This window comes from Scyliorhinus torazame, chromosome 20 (genome assembly GCF_047496885.1).
Source record: "Scyliorhinus torazame isolate Kashiwa2021f chromosome 20, sScyTor2.1, whole genome shotgun sequence".
Lineage (NCBI taxonomy): Eukaryota > Metazoa > Chordata > Chondrichthyes > Carcharhiniformes > Scyliorhinidae > Scyliorhinus > Scyliorhinus torazame.
In genome coordinates, this window is record NC_092726.1 from 211,370 (window position 1) to 228,678 (window position 17,309).

The 17,309-nt window shown below is 48.9% G+C and overlaps 1 protein-coding gene across 4 annotated transcripts in view; it reads right to left on the bottom strand.

The window, feature by feature from the left end:
* Positions 1 to 17,309, bottom strand: part of kansl3 (KAT8 regulatory NSL complex subunit 3) — a 78,583-nt gene that overhangs the window by 14,365 nt on the left and 46,909 nt on the right. For 3 of the 4 annotated variants that reach the window (XM_072485514.1, XM_072485512.1, XM_072485515.1), the window contains 4 exons: positions 8,097 to 8,263; positions 4,096 to 4,193; positions 2,501 to 2,711; positions 27 to 208 (listed from right to left, as the gene is read on the bottom strand). In XM_072485514.1, the coding sequence (XP_072341615.1) occupies positions 27 to 208; positions 2,501 to 2,711; positions 4,096 to 4,193; positions 8,097 to 8,263 (658 nt within the window). The remainder of the gene's footprint in view (positions 1 to 26; positions 209 to 2,500; positions 2,712 to 4,095; positions 4,194 to 8,096; positions 8,264 to 17,309) is intronic. The other variant, XM_072485513.1, reaches the window with a different exon arrangement.

Genomic DNA, 17,309 nt, shown 5'->3' on the forward strand with positions numbered 1-17,309 from the left:
TTCCCATCAGTCTTTGGAACACTTACCTGTTGACTCAGGGCTGTCTGCACTTTGACCTCGTGATCCATCTCCTCACTGTTAAGACCCAGGCTACCTACTGTGCTGCATAAGGTGGGCATAGAACTGACAGTGTTGGGTTGACTAAGGGTGGGCACTCGGCTGGCCTGGGTCCTCAGGGTCACAGTGATGGTAGTTGGTGGCTTCACACCTAGAAAGCATGAAGGATAAATACACAAGGGTCAATGGATGGCCAGAGAACACAGACTGGAAGACAGAGCTGACTTTGCAAATGTTAATTCGGAACTTCAGGAAGGAGGCGCTACCTCTGGCTTAGTGGGTGGCACTCTTAGGAAAGAAAGGTTATGGATTCAAAACCCATCCCAGGGACTCAAACCATCTTTCAGGCTAAAATTCATGGGACTGCTTCACATTCAGAGGCATAGTTCACAGGGAGGTCTGCACCGTCAGAGGCATTTCTGAGGATGCTCTGCACTGTCAGAGACGCATTACAGAGGGCAAGACACACTGTCAGAGACGCATTACAGAGGGCGAGCTGCACTTCCAGAGGTATTACTAAGGGCATGCAGCTCGGTCACAGGGACATTTCTGAGGGTTCGCTCCATTGTCAGAGGCGCATTACAGAAGGCGCGCTGAGGGCAGAATTACGGCCTTCGATCAATTAATTGGCCACCAGCCAAAAAATCGGACCGAATCCCTCCGATCTATTGGGTTTTTCTGTTCAGCAACTAAACCTCCGAGCAGAGTGTACCACTTTGCAAGTTTTGAGTTCCTCACTTCCGCTGCCTGACTTAAAGGTACATGCCCATTAAACATCCGTGGATCAAAATGATGGCGAAATGGGAAATCAACATGGAAGGGCTGACACGTTGGGCTCGACGATTCCAGCACAATCCACCCGTGTAAACTTGTCATCCAAATCTCTGCCGCCTATGGCTTAAATTGTACCAAGCACCAATCCTGTATCCCCTTGTGTTCACTGACCTCCAATGGCTCCTGGTAAACTCACTGTTTTAAAATTCTATTCCTTGTTTTTTTTAATATAAATTAATGTAATATAAATTAGCGTGCCCAATTCATTGTTTCCAATTGAGGGGCAATTTAGCGTGGCCAATCCACCTACGATGCACATCTTTGGGTTGCACGCAGACACAGGGAGAATGTGCAAACTCTACACGGACATGACCCGGGGCCAGGGTAGAACCCGAGTCCTCGGCACTATGAGGCAGCAGTACTAACCACTGTGCCACCGTGGTGACCATGTCTTCAGTTACATTGGCCTCAGCTCTGGAATTCCCTCCCGACACTTCTCCATCTTACTTTCCTCTTTTAAGATGCTCCTCAGAACAAAAATATTTGGTCATCTGAATATTCCTTATGTGGCTTGGTGTCAAAGTTTGTTTTCTAATTCTCCAGTGAAGCATTCCGATGTTGCACCACATTCAAGGCACCACCTAGGTCATCGCTGTTTGTGGTATGGTGCAAATTGGCTGCCACATTTGCGGCATCAGCAATGACTACAGTGCAAAGGTATTTCATTGATACGAGAGCAGTGAAATAGTCTGTAGAAAGGGGGAGACTCAGACCTTCCCACTCCTGTCGCTAAGGGGGATTCAGGACAGGGTAGTTTTCAGAGGATGGATAGGAGAGGGGAGCGTTTCTGACATTTATAAGGAGCTTATGGGATCAGAGGAGCGCAGACCGAGAAGCTGAAACGAAAGTGGGAGGAGGAGCTGGGGGGAGAGATGGAGGAGGGCCTTTGGGCGGACGCATTGAGTGGAGTCAACGTGACCGCAATTTGTGCCAGACTCAGCCTGATTTAATTCAAGGTCCTTCACCGGGTTCACATGACAGTGGCCCGGATGAGCAGGTTCTTTGGGGTGGAGGATAGGTGCAAAAAATGTGCGGGAGGACCAGCGAACCATATCCACATGTTCTGGGCATGTCCAAAGCTGAGGGGATTTTGACAGGGGTTAGCGGACGTCATGTCCAAGGTATTAAATACAAGGGTGGCATCGAGGCCAGAGGTGGCGATTTTTGGGGTGTCGCTGGATCCGGGAATCCAGGAAGAGAAAGAGGCAGACGTTCTGGCCTTTGCTTCCCTGGTAACCCGGAGGCGGATATTACCAGCATGGAAAGACTCAAGGCCCCCAAAGTCGGAGACCTGGCTATTGGACATGGCTGGCTTTCTTTGCCCAGAGAAAATTAAGTTCGCCTTGAGAGGGTCACTTTTAGGGTTTACCCGGAGGTGGTAACCATTCATCGACTTCTTTGCAGAGAATTAATCATCAGCAGAAGGGGGGGTTAGGTTAGCGTAGATTAGGGGGTTAATTGATGGTGGAACCTGTGGGGGAGGGAGGCGGTATTTGCACTATGTTTACATTTTTTATGGACATTGGTTATATTGCTACTGTTACACTGCCCAAAAAAACTCAATAAAACGTTTATTAAAAAAAAAGAAATGGGGAGACTTTTTCCTTACTTGCAGTAGATGAGCTGCTCGGCAGTTTAGACAGTCCTCCGTTGGTCAGGATTTGGTGGATGGCAGTGGATTTGCTGCTTCCGTTACCACCCAGAAACCCTGGGGCAGGCGACGCACTGGCCGCGCGGACAACAGGATTTGCTGCCATGGTGACGTTTGCCAGGGTGGAGGTGGAACTCTTCACATTCGGGGTCTGTGAACAACATTGTTGCTGAAACATCAAAGTAAACACAGGGACCAATTGCACCAGGCACTGCCTGAAAACACGAAAAAGGGCGAAACCAGATTATTGAGAGGCAACTACAGCCCATTAAATTTCTAGACAACCACTCACTGCCCCGCTCCACACTCTCTGATCCTCCAGCTCCCCACCTCTCGAAGCAGAGCAATTGACAGACAAGAAAATTCAACACTCATTTACTGCGGCTGAAAACAGACCACGAGAACCGACCTAAAGAAATCTGTGCCAATGTTTTTTTAACAATCCTTTCCCTGGAGCGATAAGTATATTCCTCCAGCTCACAGAAAACTCCCAATTAGTATAGATTGTTGAGGTTTGGGGTGGGTGAGTGAATATATCTGTGTTCGCGGGCACTAAAGTAAATCTGTGTAAGCTGTAAGAATTTTCGATGTGCCGTTTAGTCTCTTGTTTTACACGTAGTATTTCATCATCGGTCTTTGTGTGTGTGGGTTAATCTGAGTTGCAGAAGATTTAATTTCTTTTGAATAAATCAATTATTTTAAAACTACAAAAAAATCATTCATTTACTGCACCTCCTAATATCCTGGTAGTCACATTAAATGCTAATGGAACTGTCGACGAAGCACAGCAATCAAACTTTATCAATTTGATTCTAACAAACGCTGACATGAGTGATTTTTTTAATTGCTCCATGTTGGAGAGATTTGGAAATTGAGATTGCAAATTCACCTGTTCCTCCCAAACTCACTCAATGAGTCTCAAATGATTCATATCCTGGATATAAAAAGTAATTTTTTTTTTTAAAGCTACCTATTTAATTTACATTTAGGGGAGGTAGTGGCCTAGTGTTATTGTCACTGGACTAGTAATCCACAGATCCAGGGCAATGCTCTGGTAATTTCACTAAAAAATCTGAAATTAAAAGTCTACTGATGACTGTGAAACCATTAGCGATTGTTAAGAAGGGCCATCTGGTTCACTTATGTCCTTTAGAGAAGGAAACCCTGGTCTGGCCTACATGTGACTCCAGATCCACAGTTACGCCCTTCTGAAATGGCCAAGCAATTAGGAATGGAGAATAAATCCGCCCCAGCCAGTGACGTCCACATCCCATGAGTGAATAAATAAAACATTTAATTTACATCTGAACAAATCAATATCAACTTTGTCCACCCCAGAGATTCATCACACACTCACAGAATTGTTAAAATGTACACCCTTTCAAGCTCAGGCCAGTCGTCTGGTTAACTCTTTTAACCAAGGTGAAACAACTGCCCATGGTCTCCATTATCCAGATCTTTAAAGCTAAAATGCAGCAATCTGTTCTCAACCTTCCCTCTTTATACAACAGTCTAAAAGGTACGAGATGTTGTGCATATGAATTGGACTGTACCTGGCCTGGACTGGACGACGACATGCTGGGGGCCTTTGTTCCAATGTCCTGCAGACTAAAGCTCAGCCCCTGGAGCAGGCTACTGGCAGACGGAGTCCCTGAACACAAACCAAGATGTCAGGAACCAGGATCTGCAATAACTATTCAATGGCACTCGTATTATTTCAAAGCTGAAACTCAAATCATATGCACAGGGCTCTGGGTTCCTTTGCTGACCTATGTGGGCTGAAATAGCAGGCTGGGAGCAGGAAGTAGCATTATTAACCTCACTATGTCCAGGAAGAGCCACATTTCTTCACCTGATTACCAATCACTGCCTGCCATCACGATCAATCATGTACGGATGCTTTTTTTTATATATTAAAAAATATTTTTATTCTCCTTTTTCACATTTTCTCCCAAATTTACACCCAACAATAAACAATAATCAGTAACAAATATGTCAATCCCCATATCAATAACAATGATCCCATCCTCCCACCAAACCCCAAACATTAGCCCGCATGTTAACACAACCAAATGACAAAAAGGAATCAGGAATCACCCATAGTCACCATTTACACATACAGTCCCCCTCCCCCCAACCCCCTAATGTTCGATGTGATCAAATTCTCGAAAGTGCATAATGAATAATGCCCATGAATTGTCGAACTCCTCCATCCTGCCCCTCAGTTCAAATTTGACCTTCTCAAGCGTCAAGAATTCCAGCAGGTCCCCCCGCCACGCCAGGGCACAGGGTGGAGAAGTTGATCTCCACCCTAACAGGATCCGCCTTCAGGCGATCAACGGCGAAGGCTACAACATTTGCCTCCGCGCCCGTTTCCAACGCCAGCTGGTTTGACGCCCCGGATATGACCTCCCGGGGGCCCGGGTCCAGTTTCACGTGCACCACTTTAGAGATTAATCATGTGCAGATGTTGACCAAGAACACAATCAGGCTCAGTGACAATGCTGAATTACCCAAACTCAACTCGCTTGATACCAGAATGGCCTACGCAAGCAAGAAGTAGCACTTGGAAGCAGAGTGGGAGCAAAGTGAAACAGAGAATTACACGCTTTTGGCCATCTTGTGAGCACTCAGATCTTGAGTCACGATAAGTTCCTTACACACAGGTCCTGACACACTGCTAGGTCTGTATTACAGACCCCCAAATAGTGGAAGGGAGATAGAAGAGCAGATTTCGGAGTGCAAAAACAATAGCGTAGTAATCGTTGGGGGACCACTCTTATATCAATTGTGATGCAAAGAGAGTGAAGGGCACAGAGGACACAAACATTTTGAACTGCATTCAAGAGAATTCATGTTGCAAACCCAAATAGAGGGGGTACAATTTAGTCTTCAGAAAGGAAGCTGGGAAAGTGGATGTAGCAGAGAGGGGACATTCTGGAGTGCAGCTGATGTACTTTATCTGGATTTTAGCAAAACCGTTAACAAGTTCCCGCATGGGAGACTGATTGAGAAGGTTGAAGCACATGGAATGCAAGGAAACTTGTCAAAATGGACCCGAAACTGGCTTAGTTATAGGACACAAAAGGTGGTTGTAGTAGCTGTTTGAGTAACTGGATGCCGGTGTCCAGCCGCATACCACAGGGTCAGTGCTGGCTCCCTTATTGTTTTATATATTGTAGATATAAAAATATACATACAATAGTCGGGTAATTTAAGTAAGTTAGCAGCCAACTCCAAGATTGGTAGGGTGGTTAACAGCAAAGAACAGGAAGAAATAGTTGGGATGGTCAGATGAGCAGAGTAGTGGCAGATGGTATTTAACCCTGATAAGTGCGAGGTGATGCACTTTGGAAGAAGAAACTGGACAAGGGAGTATGTGATGAATGGCAGTACACTGGAAAGTTCAGGGGAACAGAAGGATCTTGGGGGACATGTTCACAGATCCTTGAAGGTGGCAGAGTAGGTGAATAGGGTAGTTCAGAAGGCATATGGGACACTTGTCTTAATCAGTCGTGGCATAGAAAAGAAGGCAGCACAGTGGTGCAGTGGGTTAGCCCTGCAGCCTCATGGCGCCGAGGTCCCAGGTTCAATCCTGGCTCTGGGTCACTGTCCGTGTGGAGTTTGCACATTCCCCCCGTGTTTGCGTGGGTTTCACCCCCACAACCCAAAGATGTGCAGGGTAGGTGGATTGAACACGCTAAATTGACCCTTAATTGGAATAAATGAATTGGGTACTCCAAATTTATTTTTTTTAAAGAATATAAGAGCAGGGAGGTTATGTTGGAGCTGTACAGAACGTTGGAATGGCCACAGCTGGAGTACTGTGGACAGTTCTGGTCACCTCACTATAAGGAGGAGGTGGGTACCCCCCCCCCCAACCCACTGGAGGGGGTACAGAGGAGATTCACCAGGATGTGCCTGGAATGGAGCATCTGAGCTAAAAGGAGATATTGGATAGGCTTGGCTCGTTTTCTTCAGAGCACAGAAGGCTAAGGGGGGTGATTTGATTGAGGTGTGTAAGATTCTGAGGAGTTTGGACAGGATAAATAGGAAGCAGCTGTTCCCCTTGGTTGGGGGGGGGGTCAATCATAAGGGGGCATAGTTTTAGGGTGAGGGACAGGAGGGGATTTGAGAAAAAAGAAAATTCCCTCAGAGGGTGGTGTGAATCTGGAATGCGCAACCTGGGAAGGTAGTGAAGGCTGGAAACGTCACAATCTTTAAAAATCACTTGGATGAGCAACTGAAACACCAGCACATTCAAGGATGCTGGAAGTGAAGCAGCGCATGAATTAGAGGTAGTTATTATCAGTGTCGACTCGATGGGCCGAAGGGCATTTCTGCGTTGTACGACTCTATGTCTCTTAACGGCTGTGTCAACATTTTGATACGTTCAAATAGTGTTAAAACTGTGGTATTTTTCATTCTTTCCCAAATTGTTGGTGAGAAAATAATGGCAAGTCACCTCAAACTCTTTAGAATGATGATATTGTTCTCAGTCGAGATGGTGGGTGACTTGAAAGGGAACTTACAGGTGGTGATGGTCTAATGTATTTCTAACCTGGTCCTTCTCGGTGGCAGAGGTTGTGGGTTTCAGAGATGCTGTCGAATGAGCCTTGGTGAGTTGCTACAGTGTATGTTGTGGATGGTATTGACTGGTGCCACTGTTTGTCGGAGCAAATGTAAAAGCTAGTGGATCAAGCAGGCTGCTTTGTCCTGGATGGTTTTGAGCTTCTTAAATGTTGCTGGAGGAAACTCATCCAGAGAAGTGAAGAGTATTCCATCACACTCCTGACTTGTGCCTTATGAATGGTGCACAGGCTTTGGGGAGTCGGGTGGTGAGTTACACGCTGTGGAATTCCCAGCCTCTGGCCTAATCTTGTAACCACTGTTTTTATAGGGCTGGTCCAATTAAATTCCTGGCCTTTGGCCTAATTAACCAGTTGATAATGTCTGGCAGAGTTGCTGGAAAGAAACGCAGGCCCCAATTTGGACAATTGCGAGATTCTGCTGGTTAAGGTCTCCTCCTCAACACGCAGGTTTGGGGTGCTGAGTTCAGGGTTAAGTGCTATGCTCGTCAGTGAGCAGATTTCCTCGTGTATAACCCTGAAGAACGTAGCTGCATTGCTATGTTCAACAGCCCATCCAGAAGCCCTGACAGCTTGGCCACCTTCAGCATTTGGCTGCTCTGTGATTATCCCACATGGTAAAATAATTCCAGCAAGGTGGTGTGAACAGGAAATCAAAACCATACTGCCGCAGCCATTCAGCTTCCAGTGTATGTACAAGCTTTTGGAAATAATTATCCATTTCCTGCACTTTCCACGGAGCCCTGAATTTACAAACAACAATTTGACATTCAACTTCCTTTTAAAAGTTATGACTGAATCTGTTTCCGAGCCCCTTTCAGGAAATGCATTCCAGGTCACTACATGGTCGCTTTTGCCAATTATTAATCATTTGTGTCTTCTTATCAATCGTCCTGCTTGGAAACAGTTTCTCATGATTTACTCCAAGAGACAGTAACAGATTCAGGAAGAAAACTGCTAAGTACCTGATGTTGTGATAGGACCAGAATGAGGTTGCTGTGAAGCACTGGGGCCTGATGCAGCGACCAGCCTCGCCTGAATGGTATGGAAGGCACTGGATGTTGTGCTAATGGCTGGAGCAGGTGATGTTACTGTACTAGGGCAACTGGAGAATGTGTCCATAGAGACTGATCTGAGAGAAACAGAGAGAATATGAGATGATAAAGTTATCTTGATATTATGGGAACAAATGCATTTCACAACTCTCGGCCATCCCAAGCACCCTTGAGTAATAAAGTATTTCTGAAGTGTTATCATTCTACAAATTTGGAAACAGCAAGATACCACAATGTTTTTGTATTATTCATTCACGGCATCACTGTTATTGCCCTTGAGATGGCGATGAACTGCCTTCTTGAACTGCTGCAGTCTGTGAGGTGTAGGTACACCCACAGTGCTGTTCAGATGAGAGTTCCTAGAATTTGACCCAACAGTGAAGGAACTGGGATTATAGTTCCAGGTCATGATGGTGTGAGACCTGGAAGAGAACGTGCAATTGGCGTTTGCAAGCATCTGCTGCCTTTGTCCTTCTAAGTGGTTGAGGATGTGGGTTTGGAAGATGCTGTCAAAGGAGCCTTGGTGAGTTGCTACAGTACTTCCTGTATATGGTCGACGCTGCTGCCACTATGTGTCAATGGTGGAGGAAGTGAACATTAAGGCAGTATATGGGGCGCCAATCAAGCGGGCTGCTTTATCATGGATGGTGTTGAGCTTCTTGAGTGCTGTTGGAGCTGCACTCATCCAGGCAAATGGAAAATATTCCATCACAGTCCTGACTTGTGCCTTTTAAATGGTGACAAGCTCTAGTCAGGTGATGGGTTATTTGCCGCAGAAATACACACCTCTGACCCGCTGTGGCAGACACAGTATTTAGAATGCTAGTCCAGTTCAGTTTCTGCTCAATGGTAACCTCCAACACGTTGATAATGGGGATGCTGCGATGGTCAGGGGGAGATGGTTAGATTCTCTCTTGTTGGAGGTGGTCATTGCTTCTCATGTGTGACACTCATGATACTTGCCATTTAGTCCAAACCTGAACATCTTAAATTATCAGATCATCTGCTTCAGTGATGTTGACTGAGGCATAAATATTGGCCAGTGTACCAGGAATATCTTACCTGCCCTGTGAAATAGTTTTTTTTTACAGCAGCTCTCTTGAAATGTTTTGGTTGAATAGCTCCTTTCAAATGGATGAGAAATTGTGGACACCCCATTCTAAAACTATAAAATACTGCATATTAAAAATGTTTCAATCATGCTTTTTACTGAGTTAGCAGTCAGATGGGGGTTTGCTTGACCCCCAGTGGCTGCATGTTTCACTGGCTCACATTTCACTGTGTTTTCCAAACCGCCAAAAAGTCTCTGATCAGAATTTGAGAACTAATGTTTGGAGACTTGAGAGATTCAGAGTTTAATGTCACCCCTGGAAAATTACAACTTACGACTTGTGATGTTCAGAACTTCCAAAAAGGACTTTTAAAAATGGCACATAATAGGCTTGGCGGCAAAGTTCGAGCCCATGGAATAAAAGAGACATTTACAACATGGGAACAAATTGGCCGAGTGACAGGAAGGAGTGGGTCCAGGTGAATTGCTGGTCTTTGACTGGAGGAAGGTGATTCCCCAGAGGTTGGTGTTTAGACCCCTGTATTACAAAGAACAATACAGCACAGGAACAGGCCCTTCGGCCCTCCAAGCCTGTACTGGTCATACCATCCTTGGCCAAAACCCTCAGCACTTCCTTGTGCCGTACCCCTCTATATCCATCGTATCCATTTATTTGTCAAGATGTCTTTTGAATGCCATTAATGTATCTGCTTCCTCAACCTCCCCTGGCAACGCGTTCCAGGCACTCACCACCCTGTGTGTTAAACATCTGCCTCACACATCTCCGCTAAATTTTGCCACACCGACCTTAAACCTATGCCCCTTGGAAAGCGCGGGGTTTGGTTTTTCCCGCGTGCGGGAAGAAAGGTGGGAGGGGGAGCGGGGGTAGCCGGGGTCAGCAGGTGTCAGCTGACTTACGGGAGTGACATGGGGGGAGCAAAAAAGCCAGACTGGGGTCTAGCGGGGGGGGGGGGGGGGGGGGGGGGGGGTTGCTGCTGCACTGGCCGAAAGGGAATGGGATATAGAAGAGGTGGTCGGGACGGGGGTCCCCCGACTGGGGGACTGGAGGGTGAGGGAGGCGTGGACACGGGACTGGCCCAGAAAAGGAGATGGCTAGTCGGCCGGGGGGGTGAGAGCTCCTCCAATCCGGCTGATAACGTGGAATGTGAGGGGCCTGAATGGGCCGGTGAAGAGGGCTCGAGTGTTCGCGCACTTAAAGGGACTGAAGGCGGACGTGGCCATGCTCCAAGAGACACACCTGAAGGTGGCGGACCAGGTCAGGTTAAGAAAGGGATGGGTAGGACAGGTATTCCACTCGGGACTGGACGCAAAGAATAGAGGGGTGGCAATATTAGTGGGAAAGCGGGTGTCATTTGAGGCCAAGACTATTGAGGTGGACAATGGAGGGCGATATGTAATGGTGAGCGGGAGGCTGCAGGGGACGTGGGTGGTGTTGGTAAACGTGTACGCCCCGAACTGGGATGATGCAGGATTCATGAAGCGCATGTTGGGGCGCATTCCGGACCTGGAGATAGGAGGCCTGATAATGGGAGGGGACTTCAATACAGTGTTGGATCCAGCACTGGACCGCTCCAAATCAAGGACTGGAAAGAGGCCGGCGGCGGCCAAGGTACTTAGGGGGTTTATGGATCAGATGGGGAGAGTGGACCCATGGTGGTTTGCAAGGCCGCAGGCCTTGAAAGAAAAGAATTTTCTTTCTTTTCCCATGTACATAAAGCCTACTCCCGGATAGATTTTTTTGTTCTGGGCAGGGCACTCATCCCGAGGGTGGAGGGGATGGAGTATTCGGCCATAGCCGTTTCGGACCATGCTCCGCACTGGGTGGAACTGACGCTGGGAGAGGAGAGGGACCAACGCCCGCTGTGGCGGCTGGATGTGGGATTGCTGGCGGATGAGGGGGGGTGTGGGAAGGTGAGGGGGTGTATCGAAAGGTACTTGGAGGCCAACGACAACGGGGAGGTGCGAGTAGGGGTGGTATGGGAGGCGTCGAAGGCGGTGGTCAAGGGAGAGCTAATCTCCATTAGGGCTCACAGGGAGAAGACAGAGGGCATGGAAAGGGAGAGGTTAGTGGGGGAGATTTTGAGAGTGGACAGGAGATACGCAGAGGCCCCGGAAGAAAGATTACTTGGGGAAAGACGACGGCTCCAGACGGAGTTTGACCTGTTGATCACAGGGAAGGCGGAGACACAGTGGAGGAAAGCGCAGGGGGCGACCTACGAGTATGGGGAAAAGGCAAGTCGTATGCTGGCACACCAGCTCCGTAAAAGGATGGCAGCGAGGGAAATAGGGGGAGTCAAAGATGGAAGGGGAGCCACGGTTCGGAGTGCGACGAAAATAAACAAGGTATTTAACGCCTTCTATGAAGAGTTGTACAGATCCCAGCCCCCAGCGGGGGAAGAGGGTATGAGACGATTCCTAGACCAGCTGAGATTCCCGAGGGTGGAGAAGCAAGAAGTGGCTGATCTGGGGGCACCAAATGGGTTGGAGGAGCTGAGCAAGGGTTTGGGGAGCATGCAGGCAGAGAAGGCCCCGGGACCGGACAGATTCCCGGTGGAGTTCTACAGGGAGTATGTAGACCTGTTGGCCCCGCTATTAGTGAGGACCTTTAACGAGGCAAGAGAGGAGGGGACCCTACCTCCGACAATGTCGGAAGTGACAATTTTGTTGATCCTAAAGCGGGACAAGGACCCACTGCTATGTGGATTGTACAGGCCGATCTCGCTCCTTAATGTGGATGCAAAGTTGCTGGCAAAAGTGCTGGCCACGAGGATCGAGGACTGTGTCCCCGGGGGTGATTCATGTGGACCAGACAGGATTTGTAAAGGGTAGGCAGCTGAACACCAATGTGCGGCGGCTCTTAAATGTGATAATGATGACATCGGTGGAGGGAGAAGCGGAGATAGTGGCAGCTATGGACGCGGAGAAGGCCTTTGACCGAGTAGAGTGGGAGTACCTCTGGGAGGTGCTGTGTAGGTTTGGGTTCGGGGGAGGGTTTATCAGATGGGTTGAGCTCCTTTACAGAGCCCCGGTGGCGAGTGTAGTGACGAACCGGCGGAGGTCGGAGTACTTTTGGCTGTACTGAGGGACGAGGCAGGGGTGCCCCCTGTCCCCCCTCTTGTTCGCATTGGCGATCGAACCATTGGCCATGTCATTGAGGGAGTCTAACAAATGGAGGGTGGTGGTCCGAGGGGGAGAAGAGCATCGGGTGTCGCTATATGCGGATGACCTGTTGCTGTACGTGGCGGATCCAATGGAGGGGATGGTGGAGGTCATGCAAACTCGAAGGGAGTTTGGGGAGTTTTCGGGCTATAAGCTCAATGTAGGGAAGAGTGAGCTCTTTGTATTACAGGCGGGGGACCAAGAAAGAGGGATAGGGGACCTACCGCTGAGGAGGGCGGAGGGGAGCTTTCGGTATCTGGGGATCCAGATAGCCAGGAGTTGGGGGACCCTACATAAACTGAATCTGACGAGGTTGGTGGAGCAAATGGAGGAGGATTTTAAAAGATGGCACATGCTACCGCTCTCGCTGGCGGGTAGAGTGCAGTCGGTCAAAATGGTGGTCCTTCCGAGGTTTTTGATTGTGTTTCAGTGCCTCCCCATCGTGATCACTAAGGCCTTTTTTAAGAGAGTAGGCAGGAGTATTATGGGGTTTGTGTGGGCGAATAAGACCCCGAGGGTAAGGAGAGGGTTCCTGGAACGCAGTAGGGACCGAGGAGGGTTGGCGCTGCCAAATCTGCGGAGCTACTACTGGGCAGCAAATGTGTCGATGATCCGCAAGTGGGTTATGGAGGGAGAGGGGGCGGCATGGAAGAGGATGGAGATGGCGTCCTGCAAAGGAACGAGTCTGGGGGCGTTGGTGACGGCACCGCTGCCGCTCTCGCCGACAAAGTATACCACGAGCCCGGTAGTGGCGGCAACGCTAAGGATATGGGGCAAGTGGAGACGGCACAGGGGTGCAATGGAAGCATCGGTGTGGTCCCCGATCAGGGGTAACCATCGGTTTATCCCGGGGAAGATGGACGGGGGGTTCCAGAGCTGGCATCGGGCGGGGATCAGAAGAATGGGGGACCTGTTCATTGACGGGACGTTTGCGAGCCTAGGGGCACTGGAGGAGAAGTTCGAGTTACCCCGGGAAATGCCTTTAGATATATGCAGGTGAGGGCTTTTGTAAGGCGACAGGTGAGGGAATTCCCGTTGTTCCCGGCACAAGAAATTCAAGACAGGGTGATCTTGGGCGCATGGGTTGGGGAGGGTAAGGTGTCGGAAATACACCAGGAGTTGAAAGAAGAGGGGGAAGCGCTGGTAGAAGAGTTGAAGGGTAAATGGGAGGAGCTGGGGGAGGAGATCGAGGAAGGTCTGTGGGCTGATGCCCTGGGTAGGGTTAATTCCTCCTCCTCGTGTGCCAGGCTCAGCCTGATACAATTTAAGGTGGTTCACAGAGCTCACCTGACGGGGGCGAGGTTCAGCAGGTTGTTTGGGGTAGAGGACAGATGTGGAAGGTGCTCAGGGAGCCCGGCGAACCATGTCCATATGTTTTGGTCATGCCCAGCACTGGAGGGCTTCTGGAGAGGAGTGGCGGGAGCAATATCTCAGGTGGTGAAAGTCCGGGTCAAGCCAAGCTGGGGGCTAGCAATATTCTGATTAGTGGACGAACCGGGAGTGTAAGAGGCGAAAGAGGCCGGCATTCTGGCCTTTGCGTCCCTGGTAGCCCGGCGAAGGATCTTGCTATTGTGGAAGGAGGCAAACCTTACAAATCTTATTGAATTCTTTGAGGAGGTGACCAAGCATGTGGATGAAGGTAAAGCAGTGGATGTAGTGTACATGGATTTTAGTAAGGCATTTGATAAAGTTCCCCATGGTAGACTTCTGCTCAAAGTAAGGAGGCATGGGATAGTGGGAAATTTGGCCAGTTGGATAACGAACTGGCTAACCGATAGAAGTCAGAGAGTGGTGGTGGATGGCAAATATTCAGCCTGGATCCCAGTTACCAGTGGTGTACCGCAGGGATCAGTTCTGGGTCCTCTGCTGTTTGTGATTTTCATTAATGACTTGGATGAGGGAGTTGTAGGGTGGGTCAGTAAATTTGCAGACGATACGAAGATTCGTGGAGTTGTGGATAGTAAGGAGGGCTGTTGTCGGCTGCAAAGAGACATAGATAGGATGCAGAGCTGGGCTGAGAAGTGGCAGATGGAGTTTAACCCTGAAAAGTGTGAGGTTGTCCATTTTGGAAGGACAAATATGAATGCGGAATACAGGGTTAACGGTAGAGTTCTTGGCATTGTGGAGGAGCAGAGAGACCTTGGGGTCTATGTTCATACATCTTTGAAAGTTGCCACTCAAGTGGATAGAGCTGTGAAGAAGGCCTATGGTGTGCTCGCGTTCATTAACAGAGGGATTGAATTTAAGAGCCGTGAGGTGATGATGCAGCTGTACAAAACTTTGGTAAGGCCACATTTGGAGTACTGTGTACAGTTCTGGTCGCCTCATTTTAGGAAGGATGTGGAAGCTCTGGAAAAGGTGCAAAGAAGATTTACCAGGATGTTGCCTGGAATGGAGTGTAGGTCTTACAAGGAAAGGTTGAGGGTGCTCGGTCTTTTCTCATTAGAACGGAGAAGGATGAGGGGCGACTTGATAGAGGTTTATAAGATGATCAGGGGAATAGATAGAGTAGACAGTCAGAGACTTTTTCCCCAGGTGGAACACACCATTACAAGGGGACATAAATTTAAGGTGAAAGGTGGAAGATATAGGAGGGATATCAGAGGTAGGTTCTTTACCCAGAGAGTAGTGGGGGCATGGAATGCACTGCCTGTGGAAGTAGTTGAGTCGGAAACATTAGTGACCTTCAAGCAGCTGTTGGATAGGTACATGGATTACGGGAAAATGATATAGTGTAGATTTATTTGTTCTTAAGGGCAGCACGGTAGCATTGTGGATAGCACAATTGCTTCACAGATCCATGGTCCCAGGTTCGATTCCGGCTTGGGTCATTGTCTGTGCGGAGTCTGCACGTCCTCCCCGTGTCTGCGTGGGTTTCCTCCGGGTGCTCCGGTTTCCTCCCACAGTCCAAAGATGTGCGGGTTAGGTGAATTGGCCAATGATAAATTGCCCTTAATGTCCAAATTGCCCTTGGTGTTGGGTGGAGGTGTTGAGTTTGGGTAGGGTGCTCTTTCCAAGAGCTGGTGCAGACTCAGGGGGCCGAATGGCCTCCTTCTGCACTGTAGATTCAATGATAATCTATGATTAATCTCGGACAAAGGTTCGGCACAACATCGTGGGCCGAAGGGCCTGTTCTGTGCTGTATTTTCTATTGTACTCTATGAGGCAAAGCCCCCCAGCCTGGAGGCCTGGATAAACGATATGGCTGGGTTCATAAAGTTGGAGAGGATTAAGTTCGCCTTGAGAGGGTCTGCGCAGGGGTTCTACAGGCGGTGGCAACCGTTCCTAGACTATCACGCGGAGCGTTAGAGGAAGGTCGGTTAGAGGAAGGAAGGAGGGGGGGGGTGGGGAGCTGCCTGGGGGGTGGATGAGCAAGAGATAACATGAAGAGTCGGGGAAACTGGCACGTACGGGAGAGAGCCAGTGTACAAAGCTATGTAAATATACTATTTTGCCATTAATAAATATATACATTTTTTAAAAACATCCTGGGGGTTACCACTGATCAGAAACTGAACTGGATCCAGCCACATTAATACTGTGGCTACCAGGGCAGGTCAAAGACTCGGAATCCTACGGCAAATAACTCACCTCCTGACACCGCAAAGCCTGTCCACCATCTACAAAGCACAAGTCAGGAGTGTGATGGAATACTCTCCACTTGCCTGGATGAGTGCAGCTCCAACAACACTCAAGAAGCTCGACACCATCCTGGACAAAGCAGCCCTGCTTGATTGCTCCCCCTTCCACAAACATTCACTCCCTCCACCACCGACGAACAGTGGCAGCCGTGTGTACCATCTACAAGATGCGCTGCAGTAACTCACCAAGATTCCTTCAACAGCACCTTCCAAACCCACGACCACTACCATCTAGGAGGACAAGTGCAGCAGATACCCGGGAAGCCCTCCACTTGGAGGTTCCCCTCCGAGTCACTCCCCACCCTGACTTGGAAATATATTGGCCGTTGCTTCACTGTCGCTGGAGCAACATCCTGGAACCCCCTCCCTAACAGCACAGTGGGTGGACCTACATCACATGGACTGCAGCGGTTCAAGGCGGCAATTTACCACCACCTTCTGAAGGGCAACTCGGGATGGGCAATAAATGCCGGTCTAACCAGCAACGCCCACATCCTGTAAATGGATTTTTTAAAAGTCCCGGTTCTCCCAGTTGTAACACGTCTAGTTTGTACCGGTCCCAATGTCCCAGGAATCAGAAACAGCTTCCCCCTCACACGATCTCTTCAGTACATATTTATCCGATATATCCTGCTGTTTCTACTCTAACTAGCACGTGGCACCGGCAGTAATCCTGAGGTCACTACCTTAGAGGTCTGACTTCTCAACTTTCTTCCTCACTCCCGAAATTCTGCTTTTTGGGCCTCGTCCCTTTTTTTTTAAACCTATGTTGTTGGTACCGATGTGTACCACGACCACTATTTGTTCACCCTCCCCCTCCAGAATGACCTGTAAACGCTCCGAGACATCCTTGACCCTAGCACCACGAAGGCAATATACCATCCTGGTGGCTCCTTTGCGGCCACAGAAACGTCTGTCTATTCCCCTTACAATCGAATTCCCTGTAACTATTGCATTCCCACACTCTTTACTCTTCCCCTCTGCAGCAGAACCGACGGTGTTACAACCAATTTGGCTGTTGCTACTTCCCACCCCCCTGCCTGCAGAGGTCAATCCCTTCAACAGTATCCCAAACAGTCCATCTGTTTTGCAGGGGAATGGCCACAGGAGATTCCTGCACTGCTTGCCTATTTCTCTTGTTCTGCCTGGTGGTCACCCATTCTCTTCCTGCCTGCGGAGTCTGAGCCTGCGGTGTGACCACCTCTCTATATGTGCTGTCCACGGATCAGGGATCCTCACGGATGCTCCACA